The sequence below is a fragment of the Rosa rugosa genome, chromosome 3 (genome assembly GCF_958449725.1).
Source record: "Rosa rugosa chromosome 3, drRosRugo1.1, whole genome shotgun sequence".
NCBI classification, from domain to species: Eukaryota; Viridiplantae; Streptophyta; class Magnoliopsida; order Rosales; family Rosaceae; genus Rosa; species Rosa rugosa.
The window spans coordinates 45,122,329-45,139,073 of NC_084822.1; the positions used below are offsets into that span (position 1 = coordinate 45,122,329).

Here is a 16,745-nt window from a genome sequence, read left to right on the forward strand (position 1 = left end):
CCAATTATATGTCCACTAGGAGGTTGTCTAAGTCATATGAATCATTTGTGAATCAAATATCTGCTGTATCAGTACCTAAAAAAGTGCAGGATGCGTTGGGGGATCCAAAGTGGAGGAAGGCAATGGAGGAAGAGATGGAGGCATTGCAGAAGAACAATACTTGGCAACTTGTGCCTCCACCACAAGGCAAGAAGGCTGTAGGTTGTCGTTGGGTGTTTACTGTGAAGCATAATGCAGATGGATCAGTGAATCGGTACAAAACACGCCTTGTAGCAAAGGGGTTTACTCAGACGTATGGTATAGACTATGATGAAACATTTGCCCCTGTTGCCAAGATGAACACTATTCGGGTTCTGCTCTCATTTGCTGCTAGTTTAAACTGGCCACTCCGACAGTTTGATGTTAAGAATGCATTTCTTCATGGAGAGTTAGCCGAGGAAGTGTACATGAGCCTTCCACCTGGGTATGTAGTTGCTTCTCCTGGTGATTTTGTCTGCAGATTGAGAAAATCTCTATATGGTCTCAAACAGTCATCTCGTGCTTGGTTTGGAAGATTTTCACAATTCATGCGGAAGGTTGGTTACAGACAGAGCAACTCAGACCATACCTTGTTCCTCAAGCATCAACAAGGGAAGATAATAGCTCTAATTATTTATGTGGATGATATGGTAATTACTGGCAATGATACTGTTGAGATGGATAGACTACAGAGACAGCTAGCCTTTGAGTTTGAGATGAAGGACTTGGGTGAACTTAAGTACTTCTTAGGGATTGAGGTAGCCAGGGGGAGAGAAGGAATCTATCTGTGCCAGAGGAAGTACGTTCTTGACTTGTTGACAGAGACATGTTTGTTGGATTGCAGACCAGTTGATACTCCTATTGAGCAGAACCATTGTTTAGCTGAGTATCCAGATCAGGTACCTACTGATTGAGCTCGCTATTAGAGGTTGGTTGGGAGCTTGATTTATTTGGCTCATACTAGACCAGATGTTGCATATGCAGTAAGTGTGGTGAGTCAGTTCATGCATAATCCGAGTGAAAGTCACATGGATGCTGTTATGCAGATTTTGAAATACTTAAAGTCAGCTCCAGGAAGGGGAGTACTGTTTTCTAAACACAACAATATTCTTGAGGTTTGTGGCTTCACAAATGCAGATTGGGCTGGAAATATTACAGACAGGAGGTCGACATCTGGTTACTTTGCCTTTGTGGGAGGTAATCTGGTTATATGGAAGAGTAAGAAACAGAAAGTTGTGGCACGTTCTAGTGCTGAGGCTGAGTATAGATGTATGGCTCACGTAGTGTGTGAATTGCTGTGGCTGAGAAATCTGTTACGTGATCTGGGTTTCAAAATCAAAAGTACCATGCAGTTGTATTGTGACAACAAGGCAGCTATTGACATATCACAGAATCCAGTACAACATGATCGTACTAAGCATGTGGAAGTTGATCGTCACTTTATAAAGGAGAAGCTAGATGCCAAAATTATTAGTTTCCCTTTTGTTCCAACTGAAGAGCAACTTGCAGATATACTTACCAAATGAGTTTCCAGGAAGGCGTTTTATGACTCACTAAGAAAGTTGGGCATGGTTGATGTATATGCACCAACTTGAGGGGGAGTGTTAGCGTGAGTCATAGTTCTCTATTAGGAATAGACTGCAAGGGAATATATTGTTGTAACTACTTACCTTGTATATGTAGTGTAGTACAGTAGTACACAATAGTTGTAGTACGATTGTAATCTGTTTATATACACCACAGAATGAGTTTAATAAAATATCAGAAAATTCATTCTCTCAACCTTGTTCTATTTGACTGCATATAGTATCTAGCTCTTGTAATACTCTGTGGTGCTAATTATACGCATTAACTAATGTGCTGCAGCCAAGCTAAAAGAATACCAAGAGAAACTCGACGGGAAACGAACTTAAACAGACAACAGCGGATCGAGGAGCTTTTTATGTTAAACTATTTGTGGATCGGAGGAGGCCTCATATATATTTTAGTGGTACGTACGTACGTACTCGATAATAAATGTCTTATCTCTTGAGTGCTACATACAGGTTAATTTCACAACTTGAAATAAATGGATATATAGACGATTGCTTATCAATATGTTGTTGATAATCTGTCTTCCTATAAATACTACTAAAAATTAGTGTATACTTCTAATATACAAGTTACTTTGCTACTTTGATAAGGAAGATCCGAAATCACCTGAGGTAGTTTGCCCAATTGCCCTGTTACGATTATTGGTTGGATATAAGACTAATGTACAATGGACATATTCCGCTACTGTATGCAAATTCCCCATACAAATAATATTTAACTTATCCACAATGTACAGTAATAGACGGAACCAGTAAATACATTTTCTCCCCCTCTCAAATTTCTTCATTTTATTCTCTCGTCTTATATCTAATTTCCGAAGCAATTGTAGACACAAGAAATTTAATGAAAATAAAATTCATTAAATAGATCGGTCAATGTTTGAAATTTTGACTAAACAAGCTTAGTTGGCACATGGGTCCTACAAAAGACACACGTGGCTCATATGTCATCAAAATTATGTGAGCTTCGAGGATGACACATGTCAAAACACAAGTGATCCATTGATTGAATGACGTGGAAGCATCTTCAAATTATCGTTGATTGATTGTTGCTCGAGTAAAGCATTTAAAGCGGATTAATCGTATTAAACTGATTGATCTTGACGAAAATCAAGTATTAAATACAAATATCGATCAGATTAAATTATTTAATTCTGATTGAAATCAAGTATTAAATTCAAATATCAATCAGATTAGATTATTTAAATTCTGATTGAAATCGGGCATTAAATCAAATCGAAATTGATTGACATATTCCTTAAATAAAAGATAATTAAATCAATCAATTAAAACTGATTGATTTAATTACACAATTACGGAATGTGATTAATGCTATGTCATCGAGACGCCGATACTATAAATACCCCTTCTCAAATCAAGAGAAGGACTTCGGCCCAAATAGAGAAGAAAATACTCTCAGAATCTCTGAAGCCTCCCAAGCACGTGTGAAGAACCCTCAAGCTGCCAAATAGCCGGTTCCTCACCAACCTCAAGTCAAAGCGTTCGTCACGTGTCAACTCTCGTGATCATCATACCACTCAAGATCAAGCGTCAAGCCCTTGAGCGAAATTCATCGTCGGAGATCGAATCAGAGGATTACCAAAGATTGTAACCCGCACTTAAATTAATAAAATTATTATTTTTGTACACGTGTCTGTATCTTGTTTGTTTTCAGATTTTCGTGTTTACAAATTGGCACGCCCAGTGGGACTTTCTTTGCCTCTCATCTCTTTCTCCGTAAGACGATTCCAAACAAATCCGTTCGAGCAATGGCTTCCAAGAACACTCAAGTCATCTCGAAGAACAAATCCAAGACAACGACCTCGAAATCGAGTAGCAGCTCATCTGGTCACGTCACTCGAAGCATGGCAAAGATTCAGCCTACAACATTTGTGGCTTTGCCATCTAAGCCTCGCCAACCAATCATCACCCTAGAAAGTCCAGGGGCGGGGAAGCATGTCCCTCGAAGTAAAGAGAGACAAGCTCCAAACATAAAACCAAGAGAACGGTCGTTCTCTCCTGTCTCAGATGATCACTCAAGCACCGGATCATACCATGGAAGTCCTAATGCTGAAGAAAATGACACTTCTGGGATGCCGTCAGACAGTGCGTCTCACCTCTCAGCAATGCAAGTCATGATGACTGGGGCAACTACGCTTGAAGAGCAGGTAGCTAATATGATGGAGGCGGTTCAAAAGCTCACCAATACCGTCGAAGAAAAAGATATGCAGATTGCTCAACTTTGGAGCAGGCTCGAGAAGCAAAATGAAGAGGATTCTGCTAGGATTCCGTTCAAGAATGACAAAGACAAACAGGAAGAAACTTCAAAGACAAATGACAAAGACAGTGAAAGTCCACTTGGTTCTTTGTCCGTCCAGCAGCTGCAGGACATGATCAACAACTCCATTAGAGCCCAATATGGAGGTACCTCTCGTGATTCTCTCACATACTCCAAGCCATACACAAAAAGAGTGGATAGCTTGAGGATGCCATATGGGTACCAACCGCCCAAGTTTCAGCAATTCGAGGGGAAGGGTATTCCAAAACAACACATTGCCCACTTTGTCGAGACTTGCAACAATGCAGGAACGGAGGGAGATCATCTTGTTAAGCAGTTTGTACGTTCATTAAAAGGTAACGCCTTCGAATGGTACACTGATCTGGAGCCTGAGTCAATCGACAGTTGGGATCAGATGGAGCGTGAGTTCCTGAATCGTTTCTATAGCACGAGACGTACAGTGAGCATGATGGAACTTACTAGCGCCAAGCAATGGAAGGATGAACGTGCGATTGATTACATCAACAGATGGCGTTCGTTGAGTCTCGATTGCAAAGATCGACTCTCAGAAGTATCTGCGGTGGAAATGTGCATCCAAGGTATGCACTTTGATTTGCTATATATTTTACAGGGAATCAAGCCCCGTACGTTTGAAGAACTGGCTACGCGAGCACACGACATGGAGTTGAGTATAGCTAGCCATAAAGGGAAGAAGGAGTCAATTGTTGACCAAAGAAAAGACAAGGTCTTCGGAAGCAAGTTTGATAAGACACCGAAGAAGCCTACAAAAGAATCGATGGCCGTTAACATTGCCCCAGTCAAAATCTCTACACGAGATAAGGAGGTTATGAAAGTAGAGCCAACTCGCACCTACGACAGAACAAAGCGTTCGTTGAAGGAATGGCAACAAAAGACATATCCTTTCCCAGATTCTGACGTGGCAGGCATGTTGGAAGATCTACTTGAGAAGAAGGTGATAGAGCTCCCAGAATGTAAGCGGCCCGAGGAAATGCATCGTGTTAAGGATCCGAAATACTGCAAGTACCATCGGCTCGTTAGTCACCCAGTGGAGAAATGCTTTGTTCTGAAAGATTTAATAATGAATCTTGCCAAGCAAGGAAGGATTGAGCTAGATGTCGACGATGTTGTTGAGGTAAACTGCACTACCATCGTGTTTGGTTCATTCGAGCCTGCCCCGTTGCCTTCTCTTCCAATGAAAGCACCATATCAGCTCTCGAGGAAGCCATGCATGAGTTCAAAGTTAGAGAAAGTGAAGCGAATCCAGCAAGCGAGCCTCGCACCTGTTGCTACCCCAAAGGTTGCCTCAGTTGTTGATGATGAGGGATGGATACTTGTCACTCGAAGGAAGGCACGCATGAGCCCATCGCCAAATTTACCTATCACGCAAGCAAAATGCAAGCAATCACAAGAAAGTCGTCAGCATCTCGAGAAAGGTGGGACGAGATTTGTCAAAGGGAAGGGCAGTCCTTCCTTTCAAAAACCCTATGGTGTGGTTTCACCAACAAGAGTCTTTCCCAAAAGAGGCGACGAACAAGAAAAGGTGAGAGCTGCCCACATGACAACAAGCTATGAAATTAGTTCGAAGGATTCTGCCAAGGCTGAGTCAAGCACGGTCAATGCGAGCCAAAAGTCAGAAGAGAACGAGGTGTTGAAGCAGCTAGAAGACCTACCCTTGCACTTTAGCATCTCTGATCTACTACAATTGCCAAAATCGACAAGATGTGCTTTGGTACAGTTGTTGATCGACATAGGCAAGAACTCCGTAGAGATTAACAAGGTGAAACAGAAGGAATGCGTCACGTGTATTGCAGATTATGACGCCATCCACTTTACGGATGAAGACCTTCAGTTAGGCTCTAAGCCGCACAATAGACCTCTCTTTGTGACAGGGTACGTGCGAGATCAAAAGCTAAACCGCATGCTTGTAGACGGAGGGTCCGCTGTAAACATCATGCCTAGGTCGACTATGAAGCAGCTGGGCATTAATGTGGAAGAGTTGTCTCGAAGCCGTCTCATGATTCAAGGCTTCAACCAAGGGGGGCAAAGAGCCATAGGCATGATCAGAGTAGAAATGACAATTGGAGAATTGAAGTCGAACACTTTGTTCCACGTGAAGACCTCCTACAATTTATTGTTAGGCCGACCGTGGGTTCACGAAAATGGTGTCGTCCCCTCCACTCTTCATCAATGCTTCAAGTTCTACGATGGCGGAGTAAAAACAGTAGCAGGTGATACTAAACCATTCACGGAAGCTGAATCTTACTTTGCGGATTCCAAGTTTTACATGGATGATGAAACAGTAAGGGAAGTTCTCCCAGTTGGGGTACCCTCTACAGGGAAGACTGTAGAAGTGCGTAATAAAGAAGTGGAACCCAGCATGGCAAGAAATTTCAACGAGGAACCACATAAAGTTTCGTCAGAAACTAAAGTGACAGCTGCAAAGAACAAAGTCAATTCCTCTGCTCCAGTCCTTCGTTACGTGCCAAGGTCTAGGCGAAAAGAAGGGGAATCTCCTTTTGTGGAGGCAAATGAGCAAGAACGTCCGCGAAAACTAGATGAGAAGGACGTAGAGTTGCTAAAAGAAACATCAACCATACCGTTGACAAAGTTGAGCAACGCAACACCTACCAAGCAGTCGCTAAAGGGATTTGTCAAACCGATTCAAGGCAAGACAGAACATGGTACCCTTCCTGACAAAAGGACAAAGGAAGGATTTGACCCTAACGCTTACAAGTTGCTGGCAAAGGCTGGATATGACTTCGGATCGTCAAGCAAAGAAGGTGATCAAGTCATCCCTGGTAAGAAGGTGCATGAGCTTAATGAATCTCAAAGGAGGTTGAGAGAGCAAGGATGTGCAGCTGACCCTACTAAAGCAGGTCTTGGTTTTGTACCAGGCAAACCAGTCAAGATATCAGGAAGAAGAAAAGTTGCAAAGGCAAGCACTCAACACATTAGTGTCGAAGTAATAGAAGAAGAGAGTCAGGAATCTAAATCTACCTCTCGCGTTTCTGCACTTGATCGTATTCGTCCTAATTCTCAAGCTGCGGTGCCTGAACAAGTTGATGAGTTGGCACCCCGAGTTTCTGTATTTGATCGTGTTGATACGTCAACAAGCCGAGTCTCAGTTTTCAACCGCATCACCCAAACGACCACTCGAGCTTCTGTGTTCAATAGGTTGTCATCTTCCGATGAAGGAAATAAGAAATCTGAGTCAGTCCCTCGAAAGTCGGCACTTGAGAGGATACAAGCACCCAAAGAGCAACAAAAGCAAAAGAGAAAGATGATCGACGACCAAGGAAACGACAAAGAGATCCGAAGTCTCATCCCATCACGCATGAAGCGACGCTCTGTGTTAGAGGTGAGCTCAAGTGAACAACTCAAAGTGAAGGAGCACACCATCGTACTCACTGGTCAAGTTGGAACGAGTGATGTTGATGGCAATGGCGAGGATGAGATTGTTCAGTTTGCCTATCATATCACGATAGCAGAAGCAGAGGCTTTTGAAGAAGATAACCATGATCATTCCGAGGATGAAGTAGATGAAGCTCCTCCAGAACTTGAAGACGGGGGGCAAGCTACTGTCGATGAGCTTAAAGAGCTCAATTTAGGAACTGAGGAGGATCCAAGACCTGTCTTCGTGAGCGCTTCCTTGAGTCCTGAAGAAGAAAAGGAATACCATGATCTGCTGCTTGAATATAAAGACGTCTTTGCATGGACGTACAAAGAAATGCCTGGCCTTGACCCAAAGGTAGCGGTTCATCGTCTCGCAGTTAAACCTGAGGCTCGACCGATCAAGCAAACCCAACGACGCTTTCGGACAGAACTTCTTCCTCAAATTGAAGCTGAAGTTGATAAGTTGATTGCTGCCGGTTTCATCAGAGAGGTTCAATATCCTAAGTGGATTGCAAACATTGTTCCTGTCAAGAAGAAGAACGGACAACTCCGTGTATGTGTGGACTTTCGCGACTTAAATGACGCGTGTCCAAAAGACGACTTCCCTTTGCCCATCATTGAACTCATGGTGGATGCAACAACAGGGCATGAAGCTTTATCATTCATGGATGGGTCGTCAGGATACAATCAAATAAGGATGACCTTAGAAGATGAAGAGCTTACTGCATTCCGCACTCCCAAAGGCATTTATTGCTACAAAGTTATGCCATTCGGGTTGAAAAATGCTGGTGCAACATATCAACGTGCCATGCAGAAAATCTTCGGAGACATGCTTCACAGATACGTGGAATGTTATGTCGACGATTTAGTGGTCAAGTCAAAAAGGAGGACAGATCACTTACAAGACCTAAGAAGGGTGTTCGATAGACTCCGCAAGTACCAACTCAAGATGAATCCTCTCAAATGTGCTTTTGGCGTTAGTTCAGGCAAGTTTCTTGGATTCATTGTGAAACATCGTGGCATTGAAGTGGACCAGTCAAAGATTAAGGCCATTCAGGACATGCCTGAGCCAAGAAATCTACGCGAGTTAAAAAGTCTCCAAGGACGACTCGCCTTTATTAGAAGATTCATATCGAACCTCGCAGGCCGTTGTCAGCCTTTTAGTCGACTGCTGAAGAAGGATGTGCCTTTCGTATGGGATGAAGCTTGCCATAACGCCTTTGAAAGCATAAAGAAGTACTTGACAAGCCCTCCAGTGTTAGGTGCACCCATCCTTGGGAAGCCGCTTATCCTATACATTGCTGCTCAAGAGCGATCACTCGGAGCACTCCTAGCCCAAGAAAATGAAGAAAGGAAGGAGAAAGCGTTGTATTACTTGAGTCGAACTCTCACAGGGCCCAAATAGAGAAGAAAATACTCTCAGAATCTCTGAAGCCTCCCAAGCACGTGTGAAGAACCCTCAAGCTGCCAAATAGCCGGTTCCTCACCAACCTCAAGTCAAAGCGTTCGTCACGTGTCAACTCTCGTGATCATCATACCACTCAAGATCAAGCGTCAAGCCCTTGAGCGAAATTCATCGTCGGAGATCGAATCAGAGGATTACCAAAGATTGTAACCCGCACTTAAATTAATAAAATTATTATTTTTGTACACGTGTCTGTATCTTGTTTGTTTTCAGATTTTCGTGTTTACAGCAATATATATGTCAAACCTTAAAAATTATTCTAACATGATATCAAAGCAACTTTCTTAAAACATTACCATTCTTCATATCCGAGTGTATTTTGAAACCGTGTAACAAAACCCTGCTAATTCATGCATTACCCTAGATAGAACCACAACCTATTTTCCCTTATAATTTATATGATCCCAATTAGTCCAGCCTTCGAAATTGAACATTCATTAATTGCTTACAAATTGGCACATTCACTAGTTACAGTCCACCACCATCTACATACTATATAACTAATCAAGTAGTCAAGTAGTCAACTTGCCCCTCTCTAAACGGCTCAAAAACCTCTAGCAAAACAGAAAAAGTCAACAATAACGGCAAATTTAATATTTCTTGCATACTGGTAAGAAATGAAAGCACACAGGATTCTCTGCATACAAACTGCACTACCCCAGATGGAATCACAATTAACCCTAGCGTAATGGATGTAGATCTTAAACTAGCTACATGCACATAATTACTTTATTACTCTCACACATTGTCACGCGCATCCATCACCAACTCAATGACTCTTTAAAGCTATCGATCCACTACCAAACACAAACCAATTCAAAGCCTCAAAATGCCTTCTCCTAATACATTTCTTCTTTTGCCCTTCCTCTTATTCATGACTTCTCCTTCTCTTTCCCTCCCTCCGGCCCTCGTAGCGCCGATCTCAAAAGACCACTCTACTCTCCTCTACTCCCTCTCCCTCTACCTCAAAACCCCTCTCCAACCCACCAAGCTCCACCTCGACCTCGGCGCAGCCTTCACCTGGCTCGACTGCACCAAACCCTACTACAACTCCTCCACCTACCTCCACGTCCCCTGCGGCTCCCCTCTCTGCGACTCGTTTCACTCTTTTGCTTGCGGCAACTGCTACGAACCGCCCGGCCCGCATTGCGCCAACGACACGTGCTCTCTCTACCCGGAAAACCCTGTCTCCGGCAAGGCCACCTTGGACAACGCGCTCCTCGACGCTCTAGCCCTCCACACCACCGACGGCTCCGCTCCGGGTCGACTCGCTCTCCTCCCCCAGTTCGCCTTCTCGTGTTCCACCTCTTCTCTTCTCAAAGGCCTCGCCAAGAAAGTCAACGGCCTGGTCGCCCTAGGAAGGTCAAACCACTCCCTCCCGGCGCAGGTTAGCACCGCCCTCTCTCTGCCTCACTATTTTGCCCTGTGTCTCTCCGGTTCGGTCAATGCTTCTGGTGCAGCTTTCTTAGGATCCAAAGGGCCTTACATTTTTAACAAAATCGACGTCTCAAAGTCGCTTATTTACACTCCGCTGGTTTTGAACCCCGTCACGCGCACCGTAGTGAAGTATGGTCCTTCCGACGAGTATTTCATCGGCTTGACTGCCATAAAAGTCAACGGGAAAACGGTGCCGTTAAACAACACGTTATTAAGCATTGATCAGGATTCCGGCTTCGGCGGGACCACGTTAACTACGGATGCTCCGTACACCGTAATGGAAACTTCTATCTTCAAAGCTTTTGTTGAGTTGTTTGTGCGGGAATCCTCTGCTTTGAACCTCACGAGAACGAATGTGGTGAAGCCATTCGGTGTGTGCTACCTTGCGAAAGATATCGTGAGTACTCGTGCGGGGCCTGCTGTTCCGACCGTTGATCTCTTGATGGAGAGGGAGGATGTGATTTGGAGGATTCTTGGAACGAATTCAATGGTCAAGATTTCGAAGAAAGGAGGAGTGGAGTTGTGGTGTTTGGGGTTTGTGGACGGTGGGGCCAAACCGAGGTCTTCGATCATGATCGGAGGGCATCAAATGGAGGATAATCTCCTGCAATTTGATCTCGAGTCCAAGAGGTTAGGGTTTAGCTCATCAGTTTTGCTCCAAGGAACAAAATGTGCCGACTTCAATTTCGCTTCAGCAAAAGTTAATTTGTAATTCTATGTAATAATTTTAGGATGGAACATTGGACTCATTTTCAATGTTTTATAATGAGAAAAGAAAATGACATAAAATATGGACCAAAAATTGTAAGAATAGTTTGAATTTAGATTTTGTTTTTTTAAGTCATTTAGCTAATTTTCCGAGTAGGGGTGTTGAACCCGCCCATTACTAGAGTCCTATTGTCCATTTATTTGTCTTCGAGGTTCTAGTTTTATTTGTTTTGGGCGTAATCTTAAAAGGTGGGTGTGTATGGTATTATATTTTGTGTAACAGCTCTTTCAGGACTATTGTACTTTGTGTAACAGCTCTTTATGATGACTCTTAATGGTATGTCGTTATTGTATTACTCATGCTGAATTGAATAATGAATACTCCACACAAAAAAATTAAGTATTTTCCAATTCTGATAAGTGTGACCTCATTGCACTCCACAAAAGGCATCGACAAGCAAGCTATAAACTAATGGCGGATTGCTTAAAGCACAAGTTGAAAGGGACCGATACCATATACACGCCAATTCGCCAAACATGATGACGTACAGACGTACTAAATGCATTTATATGAAAGCTTGGAGGCTGAAATAGTATGCATTGGAACTTACAAGAGGTGGCCCAAATGGAGAAAGGGCAGTAATATTAGCAAATCTAAATGATGGTCAAAGTGGTGCAACTTGTGTTCAAGTTCTGAGAATGGCCAGTTTTGTTCAGCAATCAAACACTGAGCCTCAAGCCTTGATCAGCTATCAATTTACTTGCATCAAGCTTGAAGCTTACTAGCATTTTCACTTTGAATCTAAGGGGTTCTTCAACCTAAGTCATTTCTTCTCAATATTGTTTGTACCTTGAACAATAAAATTTTGGTTACTAGGTTAAACTAAAACAGTTCCTTCCATGCATGGCAGTAACAGCTTTCCCTCGCAGCAGTACCCGTTGGTTCTGCTCAGCTAGATGAATGTTTAGTATCCCCCTCTCGGAGATGCTTGATATGAGACGAAATCACTCTTCCCCTGCATTTTGCGCCAATATGTCGCTAAGGCACAGTGTGCACTCCCACAAACATGATCCTGAAAGACATAGTGTATCAAAGTTCATGAGATTCATTTAATTTTTATCTGGAAAATCGGATTAATTTCAGTTGAGCTCTTGACTATTTTTTTTTTTTGAAACGAGCTCTTGACTACTTTTTTGAGAAAAGGAGATAATATCATTTAATTATCCATGGCCAGAAGACACGTACATTGAATGCTGTCTTACACCAAAATCATACATGGTATAAGCTACCAGCACTACTACAATTCTCCCCAATAGCACCTTTCTTTTGGCCACCACAAAATCATAAGTGGGAATGAAGAATAGTCTTCCACCGTTTTTTCGGATCAGTGACTCATTTGGGCATCACACTGATCATCAGTGGGTTTTGACAAATTGCCTCCAACATCAGTGGCCCAACCCATCAAATATAATTTAATATTCATTATTTATTAATTCGATCTTATTATTTATCGGATTTTTTCCCTATAATGCGTACTATGCTCTCTCAGTCTCTCTCCTCTGTCTCTCATAACTGAGTTAAAGGTCACTCTTGACCAAAAAAAAAACTCAGTTCACTCACAAGATCTCTTCCATCTTCCACCGCTATCTCTTTTCCAATTTGGAACCGACGAAAGAGATATGAGAATCGATCCAATCTTTGACTAATCGCCGAAGCCATGTACTGGCGGTTAGACCGATACCACTGTTCATCGGCGATCTGAATACATAGATCCGGTCCGATGGTAAGATTCATGTACTGAACCCACTCAGCCAAGGTTTTCTTATTTCCAATTCTGGCTTTCTGATGCTTTGGTCTGTATTTATATCCTAGTTAGTTTGATTGAAATTTGGTTTTGTTATATGATTAGATCTGCATGTTAGATCTGGAATTTAAAATTGACCGGAGAGACCCTCATTGAGATTGCAGGATCGCCTCGGGGAGAGGAGAAGAAAGAGTGGAAGATGGCTACAACAGACGAGGTCGCAGGATCGGCTCCAAAGATAGTGTGGAACGAAGCGAAGCAGAGGTTCGAGTCAGAGGACCAGAAAGCCTACATAGACTACGTTCTCAGAGAAAAGGGGAAAGTGATGGACTTGGTTCACACCTATGTCCCATCTTCCAAGAGAGGCTTGGGCTTGGCCTCCCATCTCTGCGTTGCCGCCTTCAACCACGCCAAAGCCAACTCCATGTCCGTCATCCCCACCTGTTCTTACGTCTCTGTAAGTAACCACCTACCTCCCCTTTCTGGGTTCCTCTTGAATTCTCAGTTGTGTGTCATCAAACATGGTTTTTTGATTTGGGGATTTTTAAGCTGATTCTGGACTGTTGATGATCATTGGGACCTCTAGAAATGGTTGTGTTTATTTGCTTAATTGGGTATATAGACTCTTGTAATTCATAGCTATTGGAATTCGCAATCCACTTGGAGAAATGAGAAAGTTTTTGCTCTAAATCGATTAGATCTTTCATAGTCAGGTTTTGAATGAACTATAAGTTAGGTTGCTAAGTTTCCCTCTTAAGTGGTATAGTTCATTCGAAGCACCTCTCATTTTTCTCTTTCCATTTTCTATTTGGTTTGGGTTTTGTTCTCTAAGAAATCGACATGTAAATGCAGCTATCAGCCTGTATCCTACAAATGTCAATCACCTTCTTCTCCGTTAACTTTTCTAGTAATAAACTCTGGTCCCATTTGGTCATTTCCATTTTCCTCTGCCTCGGTTTCGTTGTTTTTTTTTTCTATATATATATATATATATATATATATATATATATAAACATCAAGATAATTCACTCGTACCAAGTACCATCTCTAATATCATCAAAACAGATTCTTGATTCATTTTGCTTTGGATTCTGGGCCTTTTGATAACTGGGTTTCTCTCTGATTTTGCTAAGGAGCTTTGTTCTTTTTCATTTTTGACTTTGATTAGAATGTGATTGAACATTGAAAATGGAATAAAGGAGAGAACTTTCAATGTTCCTTTTTGCTTTAAAGCAAATATTGGGTTCCTTAAACATAGTCCTGTTATTACTAATTTTTTTTGTGATTTATGATTGTGATGCATGAGGTTGATGAACATGTTTATCTGAGATGTATTAGCTTGTTGTTTCCCCTAGCAATGTATAAGTTTGTGGGTTGTTGGGAAAATTGTATGATTAACATTCATCTAATGTGGGATTTGACTTGCACATTTGAAGGGCTAAAAGTCATTGAGAGAGAAATGTTATTATTCCCCAAAGCTTTGATCATTTGTATATTACAAGTTTCTTTGTTCCCATTTGTGTAATCGTTGTACTTTTGTTATTTACTCGGGATATTTATGATTATTCAGAACAGCTACTGCTGTGTTTCACCAATCCATTGGAACTCATCAGTCCCATGGACATCTCTAGAACTCTGGCATGGTGAATCATTGTGGAACGAAAAGAACTTGTTCACTGACTGTGTTGATGTGCATCTGTGCAGGAAGGGTATAGAAGAAGAATCGAAGCTGGCAAGAAAATCAGCAACATACCTATTGACATGATCTATACATCTGGACTGATGCATGCACAGATGACTGCCATGCCTGCCAGGACATAGCACCTTTGTAAGAAGGTAATTTTAGGGGGGAAAATGGTTTAGTGTCATAAAATACCACATTATGTTGCTATTTGGAGGCATTGTGATGGTTGTAACTTGAAACTGGTGTCGATAGATGATCAAATTGGTTCCATACCATTGATCATCTATGCAGTAGTTAGCTAAGGAATGCAGATAAAAATCTGTATCAAAGGGGAAAGGAAAATGAAAAAGATACCTATTAACTCAAATTCCCGGTTTTACAATTGTATTAATGTCTGAACTCTTATTAAGTTTGTTACTTCGTCAGTTTGCTATAGTTTTTTGAATGCTTCTTTAGGATCAACATTGTTTGAGTTGTTTGATTTTCCCAAATTCATGATTGAAATATTAGGTTACTGATTGACTTGTCTTGATTTGGTTTATTTCAGTTCAGTAGTATCAAAATTCAAAGTTTCATTGTTATTCTACTATACTTGTGATCTTTATTGATGTGTTCTTGTATCAACGATAGTTGGTAATATTTGGTATTTCTAATACAGTAGCTCTCAGCCTCTATTGGTAATTACTTTCATGCGTACTCCTTGCTTAACATATCTGAGTCTTCTTCATCAGAGTTGTGAGGACCTTGTTGATCTAGTTAAATTAATTAATTATAGTTTGCAGGGGTTGATGTTAAATGTGAAGAGATAATTGAAGCAACCTCAACTGGCTCCAGTTCAATGATTTCCAAGATTGTTCAAATGGTTAGTGAACTTACTTTTACTCATGACACAAACAATTGTTTTGAGCAACCTTTCTTTTGTGCAAAAATACCAAGTCATTGAGGATATTTGTAAACATGACTGTTGTTAATACTTGTAAACATGCGCAGTGCATTTGCTGTTGCATTTGTGCTTAAAATGTGTCTGACATGGTTAATATGAAGCTTATTTCTAGGCAAGTAATTGAACACCACCACTTAAAGTAATGCTTTGTTGTTTTTATGCATGCAGAACATCACTGACAGATTCATTGACAGATATGGTATGATTGCAGAAAAGAATACATCTACCTTTGTTTTCTTTAAGGTACTAACTTCTACATTTATTGAGCTTTTCATTTGTTTGACAGAAATTATATAAAAGTTGCTGGAGGAGAGGTAGCAGATGCAGCTATGGGGAGGAACATGAAGAGATTTATGTTTTTTTATGTTGTATTTTATTTGAAGTTGTATATGAATTGTACAGTATATTTTAGAATTATACAGTACATTTTGGTGGGCCAAATTGTTAATTTTTTTTTATATATTCACCAAATTTTGCCACTGATGTTGGTGGCATTGAGAAAACACACTGATACAATAACAGTGGGAGAGAATCATTGGTATGCCACTGTTGTTTTAACAGTATGGATTGTCCCAATAGCACCTGCAATAGAGGGGACTGATATCTCATTAGTAGCTGCATAGTGGCTAATGGCATTAGCCACTATTATCAGTGTGCTTTGTCCCAATAGGGACTAATTCAAATCAGTGTGCTTTGGGGAAATTTCTAGTAGTGCAGGCAAAGGACAGGTGACCTTCACTGTTAACAATGCGCTCACTTATTGAGCCTATATACAGGAGATCAAATCCTCACTACAAAACCTCTCTTTTGAAAAGTAAACCTAGTCGCCTAGAGACCTCAATTGGTGTACAATTAGAGAGAACTAAGAAGCAAGTAGTAAAAGACTCAAAGTCAAGTACTAGGCAAGGAGACCCAGGAATCAAAAAAACGATAAATATCATATGATAGATGATAAAGTGTAAGCTACCTCATTGACCCCAAAATTTGGGCAGAAGAATCTGCTGTAAAAATCATATCCACATTCAGGAGGAGCAATCCCTGTTACAATCACTCCCATCGAGCCTGGACATTTTCCGATAGCATCGAAATTTGGCTGTAAATCTGCAACAGTGTTTCCTGTTGGAAGCACTACCGGGACAATATAGCACGTCTCACTTAATTAGTATACTATCTCTGTCCCAAACTTGAAAATATAAGCTTATATCAATAAAATGAAGTACATGAATTAGTAATTACAAGTAGATTATCCATGATGATTGTCTTCCTTAAATCGATGGCAGAAGCACCGCCCAGGGCCTCGGAGATTAATGGAGCATCGACAGAAACGAATTCAGAAGATGGGTCAGTAGGCAAATCTATAATATAATAACAAATCTTCTTCTTTTTCTTTCTGGAAGGAAC

At 41.3% G+C, this 16,745-nt stretch overlaps 2 protein-coding genes and 1 long non-coding RNA gene across 3 annotated transcripts; all 3 read left to right on the top strand.

Moving 5' to 3' along the window:
• Positions 1–9,430: 9,430 nt before the first annotated feature.
• On the top strand, positions 9,431–11,228 carry LOC133740909 (probable aspartic proteinase GIP1). The gene has a single exon (XM_062168848.1). It carries the CDS (start codon positions 9,597–9,599, stop codon positions 10,914–10,916), a length of 1,320 nt encoding a protein of 439 aa, XP_062024832.1. The 5' UTR covers positions 9,431–9,596; the 3' UTR covers positions 10,917–11,228.
• Positions 11,229–12,881: 1,653 nt separating this feature from the next.
• On the top strand, positions 12,882–13,270 carry LOC133740410 (acetyltransferase At1g77540-like). Its single transcript, XM_062168358.1, has one exon. The coding sequence runs from the start codon at positions 12,917–12,919 to the stop codon at positions 13,268–13,270; it is 354 nt and encodes a 117-aa protein (XP_062024342.1). The 5' UTR covers positions 12,882–12,916.
• Positions 13,271–14,303: 1,033 nt separating this feature from the next.
• LOC133740412 (uncharacterized) lies at positions 14,304–15,792 on the top strand. The gene is made up of 4 exons (XR_009861207.1): positions 14,304–14,553; positions 15,184–15,263; positions 15,513–15,543; positions 15,631–15,792. It is a non-coding gene; the product is annotated as an uncharacterized LOC133740412 (long non-coding RNA).
• The last annotated feature ends 953 nt before the right edge of the window (positions 15,793–16,745 follow it).